This window comes from Mastomys coucha, unplaced genomic scaffold (genome assembly GCF_008632895.1).
Source record: "Mastomys coucha isolate ucsf_1 unplaced genomic scaffold, UCSF_Mcou_1 pScaffold5, whole genome shotgun sequence".
In the NCBI taxonomy this organism is placed as follows: domain Eukaryota; kingdom Metazoa; phylum Chordata; class Mammalia; order Rodentia; family Muridae; genus Mastomys; species Mastomys coucha.
Genome location: NW_022196911.1, coordinates 45,153,691 through 45,173,330, shown reverse-complemented (window position 1 = coordinate 45,173,330; position 19,640 = coordinate 45,153,691). Strand labels below are relative to the sequence as shown.

Below are 19,640 nucleotides of genomic sequence, written 5' to 3'. Positions count from 1 at the left end.
GAGAGAGAGAGAGAGAGAGATTAAGAGAGATGAGACAAGCAGATAGACAGTATTTTGTAACCCATACTAACCTTGCAATGTTTATGGCTCTATCTGGTGAATGCTAAGATTATAGAACTGGGCTTCCACACATGGCTTTTATTTATCATTTTAAAAAGACAAACTAGGTTATTTGTCTTATACAACACTCCACATTTTAAATCTGGCTGTTTGTTTCTCCCTGATATTATTTTTCACTTGGTCCATTACATTTTTATTTTAACTAATTAATTTATTGCATGTGCCACATGCTTAACATACTGAGTGTGCAGAGATCAGAATATAACTTATGGGAGCCAATTTTCTCCTTCTATTATATAGGTTCTGGTGATGAAACTCAGGCTGTCAGGCTGAGTGGTCAACAACTTTAGCCACTGAGCCATTTTGATGGCTCTGGCTCATCCTTTAATAAACCGGTTGTTAGCACTGGAGTTGAGACTCAGCTGGTAGTATGCCTGCTGGGCATGCTTGAAGCCCTGGGGGCCCTAGCACAGAATACACCTACTGTGCTGGTCATTTTTATTCCTTGTGTTCGCTAACATCCTCATCTAGGACCTAGACAGATGCTTTAAGATGACACACAGATTGGCTAGCACATACAGGCCTGGATATTACTCTCAGGACTGCAAGATAAAAGCCAGGAAAAAAAAGAAGATACCTAGACACTTTTAGTACTAATTCAAGTGTCTACAAACAGTAGCCCTGTTTCATGGCAGAGGCTCGTCTTACACATCTCTTGAAAAGCACAGTTCCCAAGGATTTCTGATTGTTCTGACTGGAACACACACCATTATTTCTCATATGCCAAAATTCTCACAGGTTTTGTTCTGTGTCTGTGTATGCCTGGGTGTAGGGCAGAGGTTGACGCTGGAAGTCGTCTTTCATTCTTTGTTTTGGGAACAGGGTCTCACAGAACTTGGAGCTCACTAACTCCCTAGACTGGCTAGCCAGTGAGCTAGGGGATCTACTTCTTCTCAGTGCTGAGAGTACAGGCATTTTATGTAGGTGCTCTGGATCCTAAGTCAGTCCTCATGCACGCAGAGCATGCACTTTACTATGGAGCCATTTCCGGAGCACTGAATTTCTATTATTATTATTATTATTATTATTATTATTATTATTATTATTATTATTATTATTATTATTATTATAGCTTTTCTGCGTAGCCCCGGCTGTCCTGGAACTCACTCTGTAGACCAGGCTGGCCTCAAACTCAGAAATCCACTGGTCTCTGCCTCCCAAGTACTGGGATTAAAGGTATGCGCCACCACTGCTTGGCTACAATTTTGATTTTTAATTTCATTCATTGTGTTTTTATCTTACTACTGCTAACAATTACAACTACAGATTGAAACTTAGACTTTACTTCAAAAGAAATGTATTACTAAAAAAAAAAAGTTCCTTTGGATCAGCAGAGATAGCCCATCAGTTAAGCATACTTGCTCTTGCAGAAAACCCAAGTTAATTCCTAGCACTCACATAGTAGTTTATAGTCATCAGTAACCCTGGTTCCAGGGTATTCATCACCCTTACCCTCTTCAGACTTTTGAGGTCACCAAACATGCAAATGGTGCAAATACACACACATACACACACACAGTCATATATACAAACACTCCCATACATAACATAAAAATAAATAAATCTTTTTTAGTGTTTTCTGGACAATCACACCCATGAATTCACAGCAGCTATGGTTGTTTGTACAGATCAAGGTCAAGGCAGCCAGTGTTGGAGCACGGAGAGGGAAAGGTTCATGATCCCTCACTCCTAGTTGAGGAGATACTGACAGACTGATGGCTTCTGGGGAGGGAGAATCAGGTTTCCTAAGGCTCTAACAAGCACAAACTGGATATTTAAAGAGGGTTATTTAAAGAAGATATGAAGTTGAAGTGGGAGGGTAGATCTAGGTAGAATTATGGGGTTAATATAATCAGAATAAATTGTATAAAATTCCCAGAGAATGAATTATTATATTGATACAGATTGTCTGAATAACCTCTCTGCAATTGTGCCACCATTTCAAGTAGAGTGTTTACATTTATTTTTAATTTTTACTTAATTCATTTATGTTTCCCAAGCTGACCTGGCCTCAAACTTCTGGGCTCAAAGCAATCCCCCTGCCTCAGGCTCCTGAGTACCTGGACTACAAATACATGGCATCACACCACCTTCCTTTCATTCTGGCAATTAATGCATTATTTAAACATGTGATTCCAAATCCAGAACCATGCAATGAAGACAGGAAGCTTAACTTCCAGCTTCTTCCACCCTGTTTCCTTTCCTCTCCAAATAATATTTACTGTTTTATCATTATGTCGTTTCATTCTAAAATTAAACATACACATGTTAAGTATGCATGCATGTAGATATATATGCTATGTATATCCATACATATGAATGCATTTTCCTAGCCCCTCTGTTTATAACTACATATGTCAAATCTCTGTAGCTTGCTTTTACCTTAATAATACATCTAAGACACCACTCTATAGAAGCACATAGTGGCCATCAGTGAGTGCTCTCTTCATGTTTACAGCAATGGATGAGTCCAAATCACTCAGTACTGACTATGCAGAGTACTACTTTAACAATCAGATCTCTACTGCTAGAGATTTGATAATTTCAAGTCTTGTTGTCATAAGCAACACTAGGATGATCAGACTAGTACAGCTACTTTTTTGTTTGTTTGTTTTGCTTTTTTCGGAGACATGGTTTCTCTGTGTATCCTTGGCTGTCCTGGAACTCAGAGATCCACATGCCTCTGCCTCCTGAGTGCCACCACCACCTGGCACAGCTACCATTTTTATCTTCTGTAAATTTATCATCATGTTAGACTACTAGTCTGATGTGAGGTTAAGACAAAGGATAATCACTTATGTAATTAGACTGGGCATTATAAATTGCCTCCTCAAAAGAACCATTATCAACCCAAAGAATTTGCTCTATAACTGCCAAAAAAGCTTGTCACCAAATTTTAGATTTCTTTGGCAAATGGCACAATAAGAAATGCTATTTCAATATAGTCAGATCATATATTTAACCTATGAAGGAAGCTGAGTATTTATCATTTTAAGTATATACATTTCATTTTAAGATGTTCTCTATTCATTTTACTTATTTATTGTGTATGCAATTTGTGTATGGTATATACATGTGTGCAGATGTGTTTGTGTATGTATGTATGTTCATGTAGAGGCCAAAGGATGACATTAGGCATCTTCTGTCTTACTCTCCATCTTGAGACAAGGTCTCTAACTGAACCTGGGTCTCATCATTCCGCTTTAGTATTACTGTACCTTTAGAAAAGCTTGATTGACCCCTTACTCCTTAGAGAATAAAACTCAAACTCTTAAGCCTGTGATTCAACCCCACCATCATCTAATTACCCATCTAACACTGGTTTACAGTCCTCGCTTTTCTTTCTTCAACTCCTAATGTTCTGCTGTTCAATTATTCTTTTCTCTGTGGAAAATGATCCACTTCCCTTCAATCTGTCTGATGAGGTCTTAAGTCTTATTCATTCTCTGAAAGGAAATTCAGCTCAAACATCACTGCATCCTCTGTGAAGGGTCTATGACTCACCAAGAACAATAAGAGCCTCCAAAAGGGTTTCTATCACGCAGGGCCTGGATTACACCTGTTGGCCTTCTCACTTTCTATTTGCACTGACTCAGTGTGACACTCCAAGCAAACTCTTTGCTAAATCACAAGGGTTTATACTGAATGTCTTCAAAACACCTTGATCTTAAAGGCAGAAAAAAATGAAACCTTAAATTGTTGTATAACATTTGAAAAGGTATGAAGTCTCTCTATAGACAGTCCTATTTATTTATATATACTGATCATTAATAAAGGAGGAATCTGAGTATTTGCAGTATCTAAAACAAATGACAAAACACTGTTTAGCTCAAAATATGTACTTTCCCAGTTTTTCAGAAATTGTTAATCCCTGAAAAACATAATAAACAAGATTCACTCTACCATGTGAAAATGATAAAATAAGTCTTGTCTTTTTTTGACCATAGACTTCTTCACTGGAGAAAAATCTTTACAATATATATATATATATATATATATATATATATATATATATATATATATATATATACTATTTCCATCTATCTCATTATAGAAAGTAGTAAAACCTGTCATTTTAAAGATTAACTGTGTAAGTGCAAATCATTAGCTTTCTTGATGCAAGGAAACTCAATATATATAAAATTTTTTGTTTGTTTTTTTTTTTTGTGTGTGTGTGTGTGTGTGTATGTGCTTTGTTTTTTAAGACAGGGTTTCCCTGTGTAGTCTTGGCTGTCCTGGAACTTACTTTGTAGACCAGGCTGGCCTTGGATTCAAAGATCCAACTGCCTCTACTTTTTGAGGGCTGGAATTAAAGATGTGCACTACCACGCCCAGCTTAATTCTGTATATATCTATATCAGGCATGCAAATACATTCTTGGTTTGATACTAAGGCAAAACTGGGCAATAAAAATTATTTCAGTAACTATGAGGCATTGACAAAGCCAGAAATACTGTAATACATATTAAAGACGCTTCACAAGTTTAAATACTTTATAATTTATATGCATGTTCTAAAAAGTTTCCCTAAGAAGGTATTTTAAACTTAAGGTGGCTATTAACTTGAAAAAACAGTTATATCTGGCTTATTATTCAACATTAAAATAACTTATTTCTGCTTTAGGAATCAAATTTAACTGCTTTAGGATTAAAAACTGCTGTTTAATTTTGACAACTTGAGTGGATTGAGAGATGCCTAGAAAATGAGTACTACACATCTCTGGTGCCTATGATGGCATCCCTACAGAGGATGAGGCTATCAAGGCTCTGACCAGTCAATGGTTTAAGCAGTGCACTGATGAATGGAATCTGACAGACTACTGGCAGACAGTGAGTGTAGAAGGCAGGGCTTAACTGGAGGAAGGGGGAACTAGGAGGTGAAGAGTATCTTTTTCCCTCTTCTTCTGAGAAAAAGTCTCACACAGCTCAGGCTGGTCTCAAACTCACTATGTAGACAAGGATAACCTTGAATAACTACTTTTTCTGTCTCCAAGCATGTACCATCACACCTGGCTTGAAGGGTAGCATGTTCATGCCCTGCCTGTCTCTCCTCTTTGCTTGCTGGTTGCCATGATGAAAGTGGCTCTCCCTGTAATAGTTTTCCTCCATGTGTCTTCTTTACTACAGGCCTAAAGGCAACAGAACCTGGTGACAATGGGACTTAAATCTCTGGATCTTTGAGCTAAAAATCTTTCTCTGTATCTGTAATTTTGTTACAGTGACTTAAGGTCTAATACAAAAATGCAATATTAATCATGGAATTGTTTTTAAAAATTTACATCTCTCAAAAAATATTCATGAAACTTTCAATATAAAACCACCAAACATCTACCATTAGGTATAAAATAACTCTCCCTGAAGGATTCAAAGGTCTAAGTCAGGCCTTCGAGTTAGTGAGTAAAGGTATTCTTGTGCAAGCCTGATATGAGATCAATGCCTAGAACTGAAAGCTGTGCTCTGATCTCCTCAAACATGTAGGAGGGTGTACTGGCTGGTTTTGTGTGTCAACTTGACACAAGCTGGAGTTATCACAAAGAAAGGAGCCTCCCTTGAGCTGCCATGAGATAGATCCAGTTGTAATTCTCAGCTGTAATTCTCAATTAGTGATCAAGAGGGAGGGCCCACTGGGTGGTACCATCCCTGTGCTGGAAGTCTTGGGTTCTATAAGAAGGAAAGCTGAGCAATTCAGGGGAAGCAAGCTAATAAGTAACATCCCTCCATGGCCTCTGCATCAGCTCCTGCTTCCTGAACTGCTTGAGTTCCAGTCCTGACTTCCTTTGGTGATCAACAGCAATGTGGAAGCTGAATAAACCCTTTCCTCCCCAACTTGCTTATTGGTCATGATGTTTGTGCAGGAACAGAAACCCTGACTAAGACAGAGGGTGTGTGTACACATACACACAAAAAGTAAGTAGGTCTAAATTTGCATATTATCTTGTTATCAATACAATACTTAGGTATTGTGATGGTTTATCAGGAAGACACACTATAGATTCAGTAGTAAACTCCAAGGAAAACCACTTGATTTTCATGCCACATGCAAAATGATCTTGAGTGTAACTACTACCCAATGGTGGGAAGTTACTTAGAATATGTGGCCCTTCTGAGTAGCCAGCATCAAGATAGCATTCTGTGAGGAAAATCTCAGTTTTCCTTTCAACCCAGTTTTTTCTTTGCTAATACCTCAGGCTTCCTCTTTAAAATAGCCTAAGGTTCCAACCAGTTGAGCTACTGCCACCTTCACATTAAACTTTAATAAGCTAAGCTTTTTAAGCCACATAAAAATTTCATCAAGCATTTCTCAACCTTAGGGAAAACGGAAAGAGGAAAAAAGGTCAGAACATCACTTTCTACTAAAGGATCATCTGGAGAGGGATGCTTTGAAAGGAACTGCAACAAATGCTAGGAAACAAGTGACCACTGTGGCTTGTGCCGGATGGTGAGCTTTTACTCCTTCATCACATGCAGGACCCACTGAGGGTGCTAATTAAAGCACAATCATCAAGCACAAGGCTCCTAGGACAACTGTAAGTTTTTCAAAGGCTTTTGGATGTGCCCCATTGAGGTCTAATATTATCACTGGACTTCTGATTAAAATGTTTTCAGAAGAACTCCTGATTATCCTACTTTTGGTGTCCCATGTGATATAGTATAATAAAATTATTTGTTATTCATATGGTATTTAATAATAATAAATACAAATCTTCAATTTTTATTTATTTATTTATTTATTTGTTTGTTTGTTTGTTTGTATGTGTATGAGTACACCGTAGCTGTATGGATGGCTATGAGCCATCATGTGGTTGCTGGTAATTGAACTCAGGAGAGCCTGCTCGCTCCAGCTCTGCTGGCTCCGGCCCCACTCGCTCCGTCTTTGCTTGCTCCGGCCCTGCTCGCTCTGATCCTGCTCGCTCCAGCGTAATATACTGTAGCTGTCTTCAGACACACCAGAAGAGGGCATTAGATCCCATTACAGATGGTTGTGAGCCACCATGTGGTTGCTGGCATCGAAACTCAGGACCTTTGGAAGAGCAGATAGTACTCTTACCTGCTGAGCCATCTCGCCAGCCCCAATTTATTTTTAAGCTAGCACATACTACCATCCTGGTAAAGAGGAAGAGCCTGGCCTTGAATAGACGCCAGGTGCTGAGGGCTCTAGGTCCCTTACTGCCTGCCCCACAGATTCCCAACACTGTGTTGCAGAATCTTCAGCCCAGAACTGCCTACAGGAACAGCCACAGCCAACAGAAGCCTGATACCCGGAAAAGAGTGGACTCGAGTCGGGAAACCTCCACAGCAGTGTCTGCTCCATTTTAGTTAAGTGCCAAAGAGAAAACTTTACTCATCCTCCCAATCTGGCACTGCTTTTACTCAGTGGGAAGGTGATCTCCCGACTCTTGCTGCTCACACAAGCAAGCTGAGTGCGCTGCTCAGACATCTCTAGTACATGCACCCATTGGCACAACACACATGATCTTCTATACATGTAGAACACCAATATTAACTACACCTTGGGTCATAAGCAGTCTAAAAATTAGAAAGAACTAAAACCAGAATTTTTCTGATAACACAAGCAAATTAAGCATCATTAGCTCTCTCCACTTTACAGCAGATTCTAAACTGGAAATGAAGCAGTTCTTATTACACAGGTCGAAGAAGTGTTAAATGAAAAAATATGCAAGGCTTGGGGGCCTGAGGCAGGAGAATACAGAACTGAATGTGCCAAAACCTGTGAGGGAAAGCTTAAAAAGTGCTGAGAGAAATGTATAGCACAAAATGTGTGCATTAGAAGAGAAACCTCTTCAGCCAAATGACCTGTAGACTTGACTCTAAAACATAAGGCTTTAAACAGTTAGAGAAAATCTTTGTGTGACAAAGAGCTTTTTACAATTGATATCAAGTGTACAATTTCAAGGAAAAATTCAGAAATGAAACTTTATCAAAATTAGAAAATCCTCAACAATTTGTTTTTCAAGACTATTAAAGTAACTGAATAGACAAACTGGGAGAAAAGTATTTGCAAACACATTATCTGACATAGCAAATATTGTATCTAAATACATAAAAAAAATGGTAAGGAGATGACTCAATGGTTAAGAGCACTGGCTGCTCTTCCAGAGAACCTGGGTTTGATTCCTAGCATCCATATGGTGGTTCACAACTGCCTGTAACTCCAGCCCCAGGATATCTAACACTCTCCCTGTTTTCCGAGGTCACTGTATGCATGTGGTGCACAGAGACATGGATTTAAAAATTCTCAACAGTAAAAGACAAAGAGTCCAGGAAGAAAACAGGAAAGAGATTTAAGACATTTCACTGACGCACTTGAAAATATGGTCAGGGTAGGGAGATGGCTATCAGCATGGTGCCTGCTATACAAGTATGAGGACATGAAACTACATTTCTGCACCCACAAACTTGGGTACAGTGGACATAATACACACATACACAAATACACATACAGATGCTCATATAGGTGACCATGGGAGAAATGAATATTACAATCACAAAAGAAATATTATTCCACCAAATCCTGTCAAGACGTGGTGTGAAGAAACTGGAGCAGCCACATACTGGAAAAAGGCACACTTTAAAAACAAACAAACAAACAAACAAAAAACTAAACTAAACATTTACTTATTTGGTGTTATACTTTTATTTCAGGGAAATGAAAACGTATGGTCAGACAAAAGCAGTACATGACCATCATAGCTAATCTATTAGATTCCCAAGTTGAAGATTATTCAGCTATTCTTCAATGAGTGACTAGCTAAGTAAACTCTAGCACACCCATACCATGGAATACTACTCACCAATAAAAAGAGAATTAATGATATATACAGCTTAGAAGGACTTCACGGGAATTATGCTGAACAAAGAAGAAACATAGCTCTCCAGGTGAAGTACACCCTGACTATCTATACAGCATTCTTGAAATGACACCAGAAATGAGGATTAAGTTAGTGATGGTAAAGAGTTAGGGGAAAGGAGAGTCTCTGACTATGAGAGAATATTGGACCCTTTCCTTACAGAAAAGCTATCCTACAGCCTTTGTGGTGAGTACACGAATCTGCATTTAATGGAGTCAAACAGAAGCACACATGCCCATTTACTTTGATAGTCATAGTGTGATTATGTAAAACAACATTTTCTTTCATTTCTTTTTCTTTTTAAAACTGAGATAGAGTCTGGCTATGTAGCTAGCTGTAAAGCTCAGACCATCCTGGAACTCGCTGCATGGTCCAGCTAGCCTCAAAACCCTGAGTGCAGGTATTACAGGGTACAGCACCATACTTGGCATGTTTTTATCTTGTTGTTGCTGTTGGTTTTGTTTTTAAATACATTACATAAAGAAGTATTTAAGCTGTATGATCACAAGATCCTCATGGATTATGGCTGGTTAGAGTACTGGTTAGCTCACCTGGTTCCTGTCGCGAGCATTTGTGTACCTGATCTTCTGAATGAAGTAGAATATGAGCCACGCTGAAGAAATAATCATCAAAACAATAAAGGATATTGACACGAAGACTAGGGAGCCACGGCTGAAGTTCTTTGGCGGCATTCGAGTTCCAACAGCTATTGTCATTTGTACAGAGATGTTTTTCTCCAGATAACTCAAAATATCCTTACCCCTCAATTCTGTTATCATGACAGCAATAATATCTCCCGTGCCTGTAATGTGAAACAAATACACAGACTCAAGTGACATCTGAAATTCATAGACACATCAAATAAATATACACATATGCTCCATAGAGAAATTACCATAATGTTTTGCTAAGGTTTACAGATTCCAGTTCAACTGACATGAGGCTGTAGCTGTGCACACTGACAGGCGTGAGAACATGGACAATACTCCAAACAGGTAATTCATAAAGCAAATTTGGTGTTAACAATGCATAAACTGCCTTACAGTTGCATTCAGAAGCTCTGTGAAAGCAGCCACCTGTGACTACATTAGGGTGAGTACACAGTAAAAAACCGTCCTATAGCAAAGGCTCTTGAAAGTTCTAACAGAAAAGCGCTGTTGTTTATGGTCTAAATCGGTGGTTCTTGCACTAATCATCCTAACGTGCACTGCTGAGCAAAGAACTGGTATAAGAAACAGAAAAAAAGGGTACTTCTTAGGGCACACGCTTGGCTACAGAGTGACAAGTGCCAAATGGCAACATCTTTCACTGACAACATTTGAAACTAACTTTGGTCTTCTGTTTGGAGTAAAGCTCCTTCCAGAGCACTTCTGGATTTCAAACTAAACAATTTTCCCTACTCAATTTGGAGGCAGCATCTCATGTTGCCTAGGCTGGCCTCAAACTTGAGTTTTATGTTACAGTTTTCCCCCTTGTTTAACCATTCCTAGTGCTATCAAATCCTGTAGGCAGGCCCAAGTTTCAACCTTCTGGACTACTACCTGTAATGGTACCTAAAGCCTTCAGCTTCTAAAAGCTGTTCAGAGTTCTGCCAACAGGCACAAATTATATTTTGATTACAAGGATGGTTCAGTTGGTTTTGAGGGGCTGTTTTTTTTTTTTGGTTTTTTGAGACAGGGTTTCTCTGTATAGCCCTGGCTGTCCTGGAGCTCACTCTGTAGACCAGGCTGGCCTCGAACTCAGAAATCCACCTGCCTCTGCCTCCCAAGTGCTGGGATTAAAGGCGTGCGCCACCACACCCAGCTTTGAGAGGCTGTTTTAAGTCAAAGTAAGCAGCTACTCCCCCAAGGTCAGCACAGACCACTATCCTATCTGTCCTCCAATATGGAACAGCTTTTCAGTTTATTTTAAGGTGACAGGGAAGGTTCTCTGCCACATGCAGCTGTCGGCAGCTGTCCTATCTTAAGGGAAAGTTAATTGTGACAACATGCAACTTTTACAATCTATCTTTTCCAAAGTCCTGGAAAAAGACAGGAGGCTAGACTTCCCCTATTATTTTGGGGAAAAGAAAATTATAACCACTTAGGTGAGTATAAAGAAGGGTTGTGCATCCAAATACAAATACAAATACAAATCCTCTAAAAACAAGCAAACAGAGTATCCCAAGAGCAGACCTTTTGAAGGCTCCTTCAAATGAATATTAAAAATACTTGTTTTTATGTCTTGTTACCACCTTTAGCAGTCAAGATGAGATGCAACAGAAACTCAGTAACAGAAGTTTTGAGAAAAATATAGCCCAATGGAATATATATTTGTATCGTACTGTATTCAAAACTGTTTTAGTCACTTTATTAGAGTGTAGTTTATCAGTTTATTTTTGCTTAAAAAAGTCTATAAACAAAAATGAAACAACAAAATTAAAACTAGCATTATTAACATCTGCCTCTGGTCAGTGAGTTAAAAAGAATCATAAAAGAATGCTAAACCAGTTTAAATTTCCATTTAGAAACCTTAAATTTGTGCTTTTACAATGTTGATCAACAGGCATGATCTGTGGTGTTAAGATACCAGGTATGGCTATAAAGTAACTGAGACGGATCCCACAAACGACATATGACAATCAGTCTCATTGCTTTATAATCACACCAAGTACAATTGGTTTTAGAAATCAGTTCTGAGGCTCCCTCTTGAAGACTCAAGCTGGAAAAGCAGTGGGGAGATCTGCACAGGTAGCCAGGGGAACCAATCCAGTGATTTCCTTAACCGAACACTAAATGGGCGCGTCAACTAATCTCAACAGGAAAGCTGTTTGGGAAAGAAAATTTTAATTAGTTCAACACTTGTCAATACTGATTGTTCGGAGGACAAGAGTGAATAAATCTCACTGTAGCTTCATTACCCTAGCATAGGCAGGAGACTGGGCAATGGTGCCCGAGGAGACCGAAAATGATAAAATCAAAAAGTCACAGCGGCACATTCGAACACTAGTGAAGGCAGTGATCTCTTACGGAGGTGATGAAGCACATTGCAAACCCTCCTAGAAAAAAATGTCCTTTTCTCCCCAACAACTAGAGCTGGGCTGGGTTCAAAGAACCTAATAAGATAGCTCAGACATTTACAAATGGGGATCGGACTAAAGAGATGGCTAAGAGCACTGGTTGATCTTGCAGAGGACGAGGTTTGGTCCCTAGCACCAATATGGTAGCTCATAACTACTATAACTCCAGTTCTAGATGGAACTGACACTCTCTTCTGGCCTTCAAGTACTCTTGCACACATGGTGCACATAGACTCATGCAGGTACATATACATTAAACAAAAGTAAATAAACCTTAAAAACAAAACAAAACAAAAAACTCTTGGGAGAATTGGTGCAGATTCAGTAGGGATGATGACAAAAGAGGAAACTTAACTCTCAGGATAAAATTAGGATTAGAGTAGCAGTAACTGGTAGGAGAGAAAGGTTAATTAAATTGCAGTAATGGAAACATTTAAGCAGATACAAAACATGTGGCAAGACCATCTCTATGCTTGTGTTCTGAAATACCAAGACATGGCTCTGGAGTTCCACACCTTTCAACAATCACACAGCTACATGTTCCTTTTCTTCTGCTGTGGTTAAATACCATGGCCAAAGCAACTTATAGAAGGAAGGGCTTTCTTGGCTTACAGTTCTATCATGGTGGGGAAGCATGGCAGCAAACAGCAGGTATGGTAGTAGGAACTGGATGCCGAGAGCTCACATCCTTTTAAAAACATTGTTAATTTTAATTTCAATTATGTGTTTATGTGTGTGGCTTTTGCATGCAAGTTGTAGTTGCCAGTGGAGACCAGAAGGAGTCACAGATCCCCTGGGGAGTTACAGGCAGTTGTGAGAGGCCTGGTGTGTGTGCTGGGAACTCAACTCAGGCCCTCTCCTACAGCAGAATGCACTCTAAACCTCTGAGTCATCTCCCAGTCTTACAACTTGAACCACAAGCACTAAGAGAGAGAGCAGTAGTAAATCCTGGGAATCTTTAAACTCTCAAAGCTGGACTCCAACAAGGCCACATTTCCAAAACATCCCCAAATGGTACCACCCACTGGAGACCAAATGTCCAAATAGGAGCACCTATGGAGAACCTTCTCATTCAAACCACCATAGCTATTATTAATTTCTTAGATGACAGTGAAATAAAGAATAACATGATCTTTTAATCCCAGCACTCTGGAGGCAGTGGCAGGTGGATCTCTGTGAGTTGGAGGCTAACCTGGTCTATAGAATGAGTTCCAGGACAGTCAGGGCCACACAGAGAAACCGTGTCTTGAAAAACAAGACCAACAACAAAAAGTTATTACTTAATTTTATGTTTATATGTATATGTTTGTGTATCTATCTGCCATTGATTTTCTGGAACTGGTATTACAGGTGATTGTGAACTGTCCTACTGGGAGCTCTTTGGGAGAACAGCAAGCACTTGTAACTACTGAACCATCTCTCTAGCCTGCCAACTTATTCTTTAATAGGAATTTGCGTTTTTTTTTTTTTTTTAGTACCTTAACATGGCTACTTAAATTTGCAATTCTTCCTTTTTTATTCTGGGAATTCTCTTTTCTTGTTTTCTTCATAATTTATTTATTTTTATTCTATGCATATTGGTATTATGCCTGCATATATATATATATTCATGTGTGAGAGTGTCTGGAACTGTAGTTATAGATAGTTGGGAACTGCCATATGGGTGCTGGGAATTGAACTCTGGTCTTCAGAAGAGCAGTCAATGATGTTAACTGCTGAGCCATCTCCCCAGTGCCAGTATTTTGGGAATTTTCAAATGAAACAATTTCAATACTATGGGAGTATTCAGATAATCTTTGTTTAGATTTGCAAACAGGAAACACTTCTGCCTTTCTACATTTTTTTTTTTTTCTGGACCAACTGAGAACAGATTGCAACCAATAGGACATTTCAATCTTTGATAATTCAACAGTATCTTCTAAGAACAAGGTTTATTTCAGATGCATACAATATATTAAAATTTTACTTCTGATAAAATGTATTGTATTTAATACACTTCATATTCAGATATTCTGGCTCAGCCTAACAAGTCAACCAAGGGCTATGGAACTGTACCTGGCTATCTTGTCTCATTAGTTTTCTGAAGGGCTCTAGCATGCCCATATTTGGCAAACATGGCACTGCTAGGCCTTGCCCTTTTCCCTCCCTCTCCCCTGTAAACCACAGATTATATCCCTAAAGCTAGCCATAGGGTCTATTCCCTTATTTGGACATTTTCTCATGCAGACTCATTCCTGAGGCTGACTACCAAGGTCCAGCAATCAAAAGCCCCTTTTGGTTCACATAATTAACATGCCCAATCAAAACATATCACTACATCCTAGTCCATTGTAACACAGACCTTCTACCCCTTTTTTCTCTTCCGAAAAATTGCATCTGCAAGGTCATTTGCTGCTGTTTTTCTGCCTAAGTTAGAGAGCAACCATTTTTACCTTTATTCCCAGCTTAATAAAGGATCTCTCTGTGAAAATAGGTGTTTGTGTGTGATTTGTGTCTAATCTGGGCTCTGGGAGGGAGCCCAGCCCTGTGAGGGAATTCCCTTCATTTCCTTTGATCTAAAATAGTTTCTTAGTCATTTTTAGTCCACTGTTTATGATACTGACTTAAGAAAAAACAGATTTTATTTATTTATTATTCTCTGTGCGCGCGCAAGCGCGCGTGTGCACACACACACACACACACACACACACACACATACACATACACACGCTCATGTGCTATGACGCATTTGGGGTTAGAGTAAAACTTGCAGGAGTTAGTTCTCTCCTTCCATCAGTGGACTCCAGGGACTGAATTTAGGTTGTCCAGGTTGGTAGGAAGTGCCCTTTCCTGCCTAGTCATCTTGCCAGCCGTTTTTGTTTTTCAAGACTAGGTATTACATAGTCCAGGTTGGCCTCAAAACTTGCTATAGCTGAAGACAACCTTGTGCTCCGGATATTCTTGCCCTCACTTCAAGTAAGAGGGCAACAGCTGTGAACCACCAAGTTGCAAGCTGCTGCCCTTTCTGAATAGTGTAAGACAGACATATTGAAAATGCCTTTCTATGTAGATTCAATGGATCTGTTCCTGATGGATGTTCTTGTATTGTTGGTAGGAGAGCTATGATAACCTCTTCCTTCCTCGCCTCTCTCCCTCTCCAGGGAATCACCTCAGGAAGCAAAGGGTGTTTACTTTCATTATAGCAAACCTATGACTTGAATAACTAATACCTGCCAGATTTCATTATAAATAAATGTATTTCTATTAATTAATAAACAATCTGTAGAGTAATACTTTCTGATCCTGTGAATAGTTGAGAGCCCCAAAAAGCTTTTACTCAATGCTCTCAGTATCCACTGATGAAATAATTACTATACTGGCATCTACAAAACTGTTATTTTCTAATCGCCAGAAGTGATTCTATCATCAGAGCCATTAACAATATTTTCTATTCATCTTTATCCCCATGAAAACAGAATGAAGTTGGGCCTGGTGCTACGCCCTTGTAATCACAGCTCTCAGGAGGTAGAGGCAAGAGGACACCAAGTTCACGGGAAGCCTACTTAAGTCAACAAAATAGTCTCAAAATGATTAAAAATTTAAAAAGGAGGGCTAAGGTGTGGTTCAGTTGGTACAGTGTTTGCCTAGTGTGCACAAAGCCCAAGGTTTGATCCCCAGTATTACACAAAATCAAGCACGATGGCACCTGTAACCCTGGTACTTAGGAGGTAGAAGGGTCAGAAATTCAAGGTCGTCTTCAGTTATATAACAGTTTTGAGGCCTGAATACACAAGACTCTGTCTCTAAAAGTAACAATAAAATAATTAAAAAGAGGAGACTGGGTAAGATGGTTCATGCTTATAATCATAGCATTGGGGAAGCTGAGGCAGGAAGATTTCACTGAATTACAGGACAATCTAAGCTACAGAGTAAGGCTTTGTCTGAAAAACAATAAACACACAGTAAGAAAATTAAAAGGGGTTAAGGGACAGAGCTCAGTGGCAGTGGACTAGTGCAGCAAATGTAAGGCTCTAGTTCAATTCCCAGTGCCAAGCTACTACCACTACAGGCCACAGAGCTGCTGGGCCATCTGTCTTTCCGAAAAAACAAGCAAGCAAGCAGCCCAACACAGCACTGACTACCAGACAGTCTCTATTTCAATGAAAAAGGTTGAGTGGGAAAATACAATGCCACTGTAATCGAGCTTACAATAAAATCAACTTTGAGATGCCCAATTAGGAACCATAGAAGTAGCCTCTTTTGAGACTCTGGACTTAGAAGGTCTAAGATTCAAATCGATGCAAGCTGTAAAACCCTTCTGAATGTCAGTTTCTCTTTTTAAATAGGCATTGACTCCAAATTTCACTGCAGATGCTAATGCTACAGCTAATGAGTGATCTCTTGTTATTCACAGAAAATAATAAGAGGAACTCAAAAAGCCTACTCCAGAATGGAGAGCTCCATTTCCATCTCAGCTGTTCCCTACTAACTCAGGAGGCACTCAGCTACCTGCAGACCAACAGGACCCTCCCTCCTTTATGGCAACAAGATTCAGGCCTCAGCTCAGAGTCTTCCCAGGTGGGAAGTAGCAGAGACTCCTTCCTTACCTCATTTTGGAATAAGTCTTGTGCCCAGCACAGTGCAGCTGGAATTCTTACAAAAGACGACTCAGAAAGATGTTGGGGGTGGGGAGAAGAGCTACCTGAAGTCCCAGTTGACAAATGGAGAAAGGTAGCTTAGCTTTTCTGCTGCAAGCTCACCTTTCTTCTAGAAAATAACATCTCTGTGTAAGATCTCTCTTAAAACAGGCCAACATTTGAATCTGTCAGTTAAGTTCAAGTTACTTTGCAAAGCTCTAAGGAATTTCAAAACTCAGAGACAGACAATTTCAGGAAACTTCTCTTTACAGAATCTCAAGGGCATGCTCATTCTCCCCCCCCCCCCCATTTTATTTTTGATTTTTGTTTTGAGACAACATTTCTTTGTGTATCCCTGGGTGTCCTGGAACTTGAAGAGATCCTCCTGTCTTAGCCTCCAGAGAATTAAAGTCATGCACCACAAGGACCTTCAATGGCACCTTTATAACTAGAGCTATTCCTGCAGAGCCCATGGATGGTAAACAGAACACCAGAAGGTAAATGAAAAGAGATTTAAATCACCTCAAAGTTCTAGAATGTCTACTGAGATGATAAGACAGATGTAACACTCAGTTTAGCTGTCAAGGGGCAGCCGAGTTCCACTCTGCTTTTCACCTGTATCATCTGTCTGCTCTCTGATGGCTCCACTGACTCAAGTCCTTAATTATGTATCTACAATTTTTCCTTTTTTCATGTTTGGCAGAAGTTTCCATTACTTTTTTTATTGCTGTATCAAAACACTATGACCAAGGTGACTTATAAAAGAAAGCTTTTAATTGGGCTTATGGTTTCAGAGGGTTAGAGCCCATGATGGCAAAGCACAGCTCACATTTGATCCACAAGTAGGAGGCAGATGGCATACTGGGAATGTGTAAGTCTTTTGAAACCTCAAAGCCCGTTCTCAATGACACACTTTCTCCAAGAAGGCCATACCTCCTAACCCTTCCTGAACAGTAGGAACCCAGTGGTGAGAGGCTTCTCATTCAAACCATGAAGGCAGGGGTGTAGTTTGGTGGCAGAGTACTTGCCCAGCAAGCTTGAAGCCATAGGTTTTCTCCAGCATTAGAGAGGAGCAGAGCAGAATTTTGATAGATATAAGGGATGCATGTTCCAATTATAAATTTCTTGCTAAGATTTATTACTAGTTTTTTAAAACACAGATTTGTCCTGTCACTTTTCTGTTCAAATGCCTTTGCTTTTTCCTTCCAGCCCAAATTCCTCAGCCCAATGTTCAAGGCAGTTAGAGACCCAAATTGTTCTGAGGCTATCTGGTGAGCCATATTTTAGACAGTTTTTGCTCCTCACTGGAGCTCAAAGAAACTGTTGCTCAAAGAAACTGATTGTGGGGCTGGAGAAATGGCTCAGCCATTAAGAGCAGCTCATAACAGGAGCCAGTTTGGTTCCCAGCACCCACATGGTGGCTCAGAACAGCCAATTTCCAGTTTCAGGGGACCTAACACCTTTTCCTGGACTATGAAGACACCAAGAACATATGTGCATGTGCATACATGAAGATAAAACACATGTATACGATTTATCCCAGCACTTGGGAGGCAGAGGCAGGTGGATTTCTGAGTTCGAGGCCAGCCTGGTCTACAGAGTGAGTTCCAGGACAGCCAAGGCTACACAGAGAAATTCTGTTTCGAAAAAACCAAAAAAATAAAAAAAGAAGGCTTATAAGTGATTGGTAATGGCTGAAGAAAAATAAAATAGTGGAGTTAGAAGGAAAATTAGGAAAAAGATAGAAAATGTGTCTGGGAAACTGGAATTTTCTAGAAAGCAAAAAGAAAGGAGAGAGAACAATTGCCAGAGGCAGTGATCAGAAAGCATAATACTGAATTTGAGACTTGAGAGTAACAGTTAAATGAGGTGTGAAGACCCTGGGGAACATCGATGGGACCAGACCCCTAAAGAAATCAATGGTTGAAAGACCTGAGGAAAAACTTTAGGTTAGGATATGCATCTGAAGTTGCTCAGTATTACAGCAGAACAACAAGTGGATAAGTAGTTGAGAGTCAAGACGTGGGACACACGGGACAAGGCAGTACATTATGCAAGGAGAGACAAAGGACACCATGACACTGGAAGATAGAGTTCCACCAACGAAGTACACAGGCGTGAAAGCAGCTGCAGTGCAATCGTGGCAATGTCAGCACTATAGCATCCACCTAGTCCACAAACTCTCACAGCACCAACTGAAGACTGGACTCTCCTGCTGTGAGACCACAGGGCAGCCAAATGTGCCTGCTATCAGGTGAGTCTTCATCACTGACTAGTCACTGATAATCACTAGAATACTGGACTAGGTTATCTTCAAAAAGAGCAAGGATCTTCTGAATCCATGTTCTTTTACTCTTCTATCTCACACAAGGAAAGTTAAGAGACAAATACACAGTGCTGGATAGCTTTATGTCAACTTGACACAAGCCGTCGTTATCTGAGAGGAGGGAATCTCAATTGAGAAAATGCTTCCAGAAGATTGGTCTGCAAGCAAGCCTGTAAGGTATTTTCTTAATTACTGATTGCTGTGGGAGGGCCCAGGCCATTGTGGATGGGTCTACCCCTAGGCTGATGGTCCTGGGTTCTATAAGAAAGCATGCTGAGCAAGCTAAGAGTGCAAGCCAGTAAGCAACACTCTTCTATGGCCTCTGCATCAGCTCCTGCCTCCACAGTTTTGCCCTGTTGGAGTTCCTGCCCCAACTTCCTTCATGGTGAATAGTAATATGGAAGTGGAAATCAAATAAGCCTTTTCTTCCTCCAGTTGTTTTTCTTGGTCATGGTGTTTCATCACAGCAATAGTAACCCTAACTAAGGTGAGTACTTAAGTGCAACTTCTCCTCTTCTCATACTACCTCTTGGCTGTGAGCTCACTTGGTAATCTTGTTCTAGACCTTTCTTTGTCATTAAAAAAGAAGAAGAAGAAGAAGAAGAAGAAGAAGAAGAAGAAGAGGAAGAAGAAGAAGAAGAAGAAGAGGAA

At 39.9% G+C, this 19,640-nt stretch overlaps 1 protein-coding gene across 5 annotated transcripts in view; it reads right to left on the bottom strand.

Annotated features, from left to right (window-relative positions):
• Rnf130 (ring finger protein 130) overlaps window positions 1-19,640 on the bottom strand; it is a 108,917-nt gene that overhangs the window by 48,833 nt on the left and 40,444 nt on the right. For all 5 annotated transcript variants that reach the window (XR_004113677.1, XR_004113676.1, XR_004113675.1 and 2 more), the window contains exon 3: window positions 9,541-9,791. Coding sequence is in view for 2 of the 5 variants with exons in the window: in XM_031354370.1 (XP_031210230.1) it covers window positions 9,541-9,791 (251 nt within the window). In the remaining 3 variants the exon portion in view is untranslated. The remainder of the gene's footprint in view (window positions 1-9,540; window positions 9,792-19,640) is intronic.